This window comes from Choristoneura fumiferana, chromosome 29 (assembly GCF_025370935.1).
Source record: "Choristoneura fumiferana chromosome 29, NRCan_CFum_1, whole genome shotgun sequence".
Taxonomy (NCBI): domain Eukaryota; kingdom Metazoa; phylum Arthropoda; class Insecta; order Lepidoptera; family Tortricidae; genus Choristoneura; species Choristoneura fumiferana.
The window spans coordinates 6660536-6664308 of NC_133500.1; the positions used below are offsets into that span (position 1 = coordinate 6660536).

Consider the following 3773-nt stretch of genomic DNA (forward strand, 5'->3'; position numbering starts at 1 on the left):
TGTTCAGTTTTCTGCTGTAAAAAGAAATCTGGGACATCAAGTTTGCAAAAAGATGGTGTTACATTTCACATGTAAGTAAAATTGTTATCTTATTATTGCTATTAAATTACATTTAAACAACAAAGTAGTACATGATTGTCGGATTCGTTTACCAACATCGAGTCCGCTAATCCGTACAAATTTCGGATCGGTCAAGAGATAAATCCGACTTTTCGCCGATAAACAACTTATAGTGATGTTACTGTCAATGTGTGAGTTTTGAGTCATCTGTACACAAATGATTAGTGTATTGTTGGATTATTTATGTGTTAACGTCGTCATTACAGCCAGTTGGCAGTTTTGTTTTTGCATGTCAGCAACAAACCCCGCAACAAACGCCAAAACTATTTACCGCTAAGGCTACTCCCTTCCGGTAGGAAGCCCGCGTTGCTCTAAGGTTCCCGGTGGATGCAAGCCGCTTCCAACCGAGGCAACTGGACTGGAGGTCTATGTCCAACTATGACACAATGATGATGATGATTGTTATTCATCATTGTAACAGCCAGAACACGTCCACTGATGGACATAGGCCTCCCAAGAATGACGTCAAACACGACGAAATAAATAAATCGCTTTTGTGCTACTCGCAACTAAAGACTTCTGTATTAGATCATCCGTCTTTTACCCTACCAACACTTCTAGTCTGTGGTTATTAGTTAAATAGGTATTAATAAGTTCATAGGACAGAAATACAAAGGCAACCACTTCAATATTTAAAACATTTACTGTAAAGAAAACTTCCTATCGTCATTTTCATCAAGAAACGGATCCACAGAATCTGGCTGTTGATTAATAATATGCTTATACAACTGCAGTATACCTAACTTAAAGTCTATCTTCTGCCTTCTGTTCAGCGCTCTCATATCTGGTACTAGGCTCTTTAAGAACAGTAAGTCACTTTCGTCTTCAACTTCTCTTTCTTCTTGAGGACTGAAGTTTGATGACGTTCCCACGGCGCTCGGAGTCGTCTTTTGTTTTTTGGCAAGAGGGACAGAGTCTTCTTCAGATTGATCCGACTCTGAATCGAATTTGACTTCGTAATATTCTTCGGTTTCTTCTTCGTCAGATTGTTTTTCGTTTGTGCTGGAAAAAAAGAAGCACAACTTTTAACTTTTGGAAGGAAGGCCTTTGTTTAAGACAAAACATAACAAGAGTCGCTAGCAGAAAGTGGTATTGGGCAGGCTAACAAGCTTAACCTCCTTAGACCCGACGTAAAATTTATGTTTTCACAATTTGAACCGAACATCAATCAAGTAAAGTTCAATTTTTTTTATTTCCTCAAGTAAGGGGGGGGGAGGTTAAAAGTCGGGTGAATTAAACGATGTTTATCATTGATCCAAATGGATTTTTGATGTCATGTATATAAGTTGGGCCTATAATTAAAACTTGTCATTAGGGGCTGTTTCACCACCCATTAATTAGTTTTAACTGGCGGATAAATGCGATGGGGCGAATGGGTTTGTAGATTTTACTAATCGTATATACTAACAATTTTTTTTGTAATATCAATAATTCATAATTCTAGTACATTGTGTCATGATGAAAAATAAATAATACATAGGTAATTGGTTTCTTTACGTAGTTACTAATCTGATGAAAAAAATAATACATAGTAGCTTTACGTAGTTACTAATAAAAAAAAACATTGTAGCCTTATCTTACGACCTATGGCCTCTCAAGCAGAGGATCGTGGGTTCGAGCCCGGGCTGGCACTTATAAATTTTTCGGAACATACCATGAGGTTTACGGTGAAGGAAAACTTGTGAGGAAACCTGCAATGCTTTGGAAGAAATTCAATGGTTTGTGTGAAGTTTCTAATCCGCACTGGACCCGCGTCGGAACTATATCCCAAGCATCCCATTCTAAGAGGAGGCTTCTGCCTTACAGTAGGACATGAGGTATAATAATATATACGACGAGATGATTTAAGAAAATTATTATGTTTAAGCAAGTTAAAGTCATTGGAATCTTCGAAAAATGCAAGATCATTCAAAAGGAATCAAGATGAAGAACGCAGGTGGTAGGACCTTGTGCAAGGTCCGCCTGGATTGCTACCACCATCTTGCTCGCTAATCCTGCCGTGAAGCAGCAGTGCTGCACTGTTGTGTTTCGGTGTGGAGAGTAAGACAGCCGGTGAAATTACTAGCACTTGCTTGAGGTATCCCATCTTAGGCCTCTAGGTTGGCAACGCATCTGCAATCCCCCTGGTATTGCAGGTGTCTATGGGCTGTGGTGATCTCTTACCATCAGGAGACCCACTTGCTCCTTGGGCATCCAGTCAAAAAAAAAAGATAGCAATGATCGAGTGGATCGTTTACTAACGTACATCGTCATCATCAGCCTATACTTAGTAGTCCACGGCTGGACATTATAATGCCTCCATACAACAACAACAAGCGCCATTACACCCTGTCTTCGGCAACACGCATCCAGCTTCTACCAGCAGCCTTTCGCATATCGTCACTCCACCTGGCCGGAGGACGTCCTACACCAAGCTTGCCGAGAAGCGGTGTCTACTCAAGAACTTGCTTACTCGTATGTACCTACTCCAGCGGTTGTCACTTACCAACATTATACGCTGTAGGTACTTGATTATTGACAAATTAAAAATATGTAAGTACCTGATTTTTCCATAATAAGGCCGCAAAAATTCCAGTTTTTTTGCAAAAACATATTTCTTCCTCTTCATTGATGGTTGCCCAATACTACCGTTCAGTTGGAGGCCCAAGTCTTTCTTGTAATAGTCTCGAATATTATTCCAACGCTTTTTCAATTCCAACACTGAAATAATTTAAATGACCCTTCGTTAAATAATTTATCTACATGCATATCATAACTTCCCTATTATATGTTCAGAAGCGACTATCAAATGGCCTTTATTAAGAAACCTGGTATCTGCGGGTGCATCTTAATGTGAACACATTAAAGTACAGTGCATCTTCATGTTTACATTAAAGTATCGGTAATACTTTTTTTAACAATGCATATCTGTACATATTGTAGAAAACTTATGACATGCATGTAGATAATAATTATTATTATAAATAAAACTTTAGTTTTTTATTATCTGTTTTATTTAAGCTTTGGTAGGTACTTCAAACTAGTTATCAGTAACACTAACTTAAAAATACAGGCCATATCTGAACATATTATAGAAAACTTATGATATGCATGCAGATAAAGTTATGTATGCGGCTATACATAATTAGGCATTATGCACCAGCCACATAAATAACTATTATTGAATCAGAAATTACTTTGCGGAGGTTTGCTTTGGGTGAGCATAGCGATTGTTTTGTTCATTACTCTTTTTTTAAAACAAGTTAATAATAACAACTAAAGGAGGGTTCTTACAGGCGAACAGTGGGGGCACACTTAAAACGTCACCTTTTCACGTACACGCCAGCGCCTCTGGCGACAAAATGATAGCACTAAATTGACAAATGTGTCAAACGTGGACTTGAAAAATTCAGTCTGTCCGCCATCTTTCCGCTGTATGTTGGCTGTCTGGCTTTCGCGGATGATTTTTAAGTTTATCTGATTTTTTGCTGTTTTCTTCAAGTTGTATTACATTGCTCCGCTTGGGTGACCAAGTGAAGTGACCACCATAAACTCGTTTGCATTCCGGCCTCGCGATGTAATGCAATTTGTGCAATTTTCTTACAGGTCCAAATTGGGCTTTATAATAAATAATAATAATAATAATGGACCGATTTGAATGCGGTTTTTTAGTT

At 38.4% G+C, this 3773-nt stretch overlaps 1 protein-coding gene across 1 annotated transcript; it reads right to left on the reverse strand.

Moving 5' to 3' along the window:
- Positions 1 to 312: 312 nt before the first annotated feature.
- LOC141444123 (uncharacterized) lies at positions 313 to 2820 on the reverse strand (the record flags this gene model as incomplete). The annotated part of the gene is given in 2 exon segments (XM_074109554.1): positions 313 to 1122; positions 2661 to 2820. Coding segments are annotated over 2 exon segments (521 nt in total), but the record flags the coding sequence as incomplete, so codon positions are not given.
- Between the last annotated feature and the right edge of the window lie 953 nt (positions 2821 to 3773).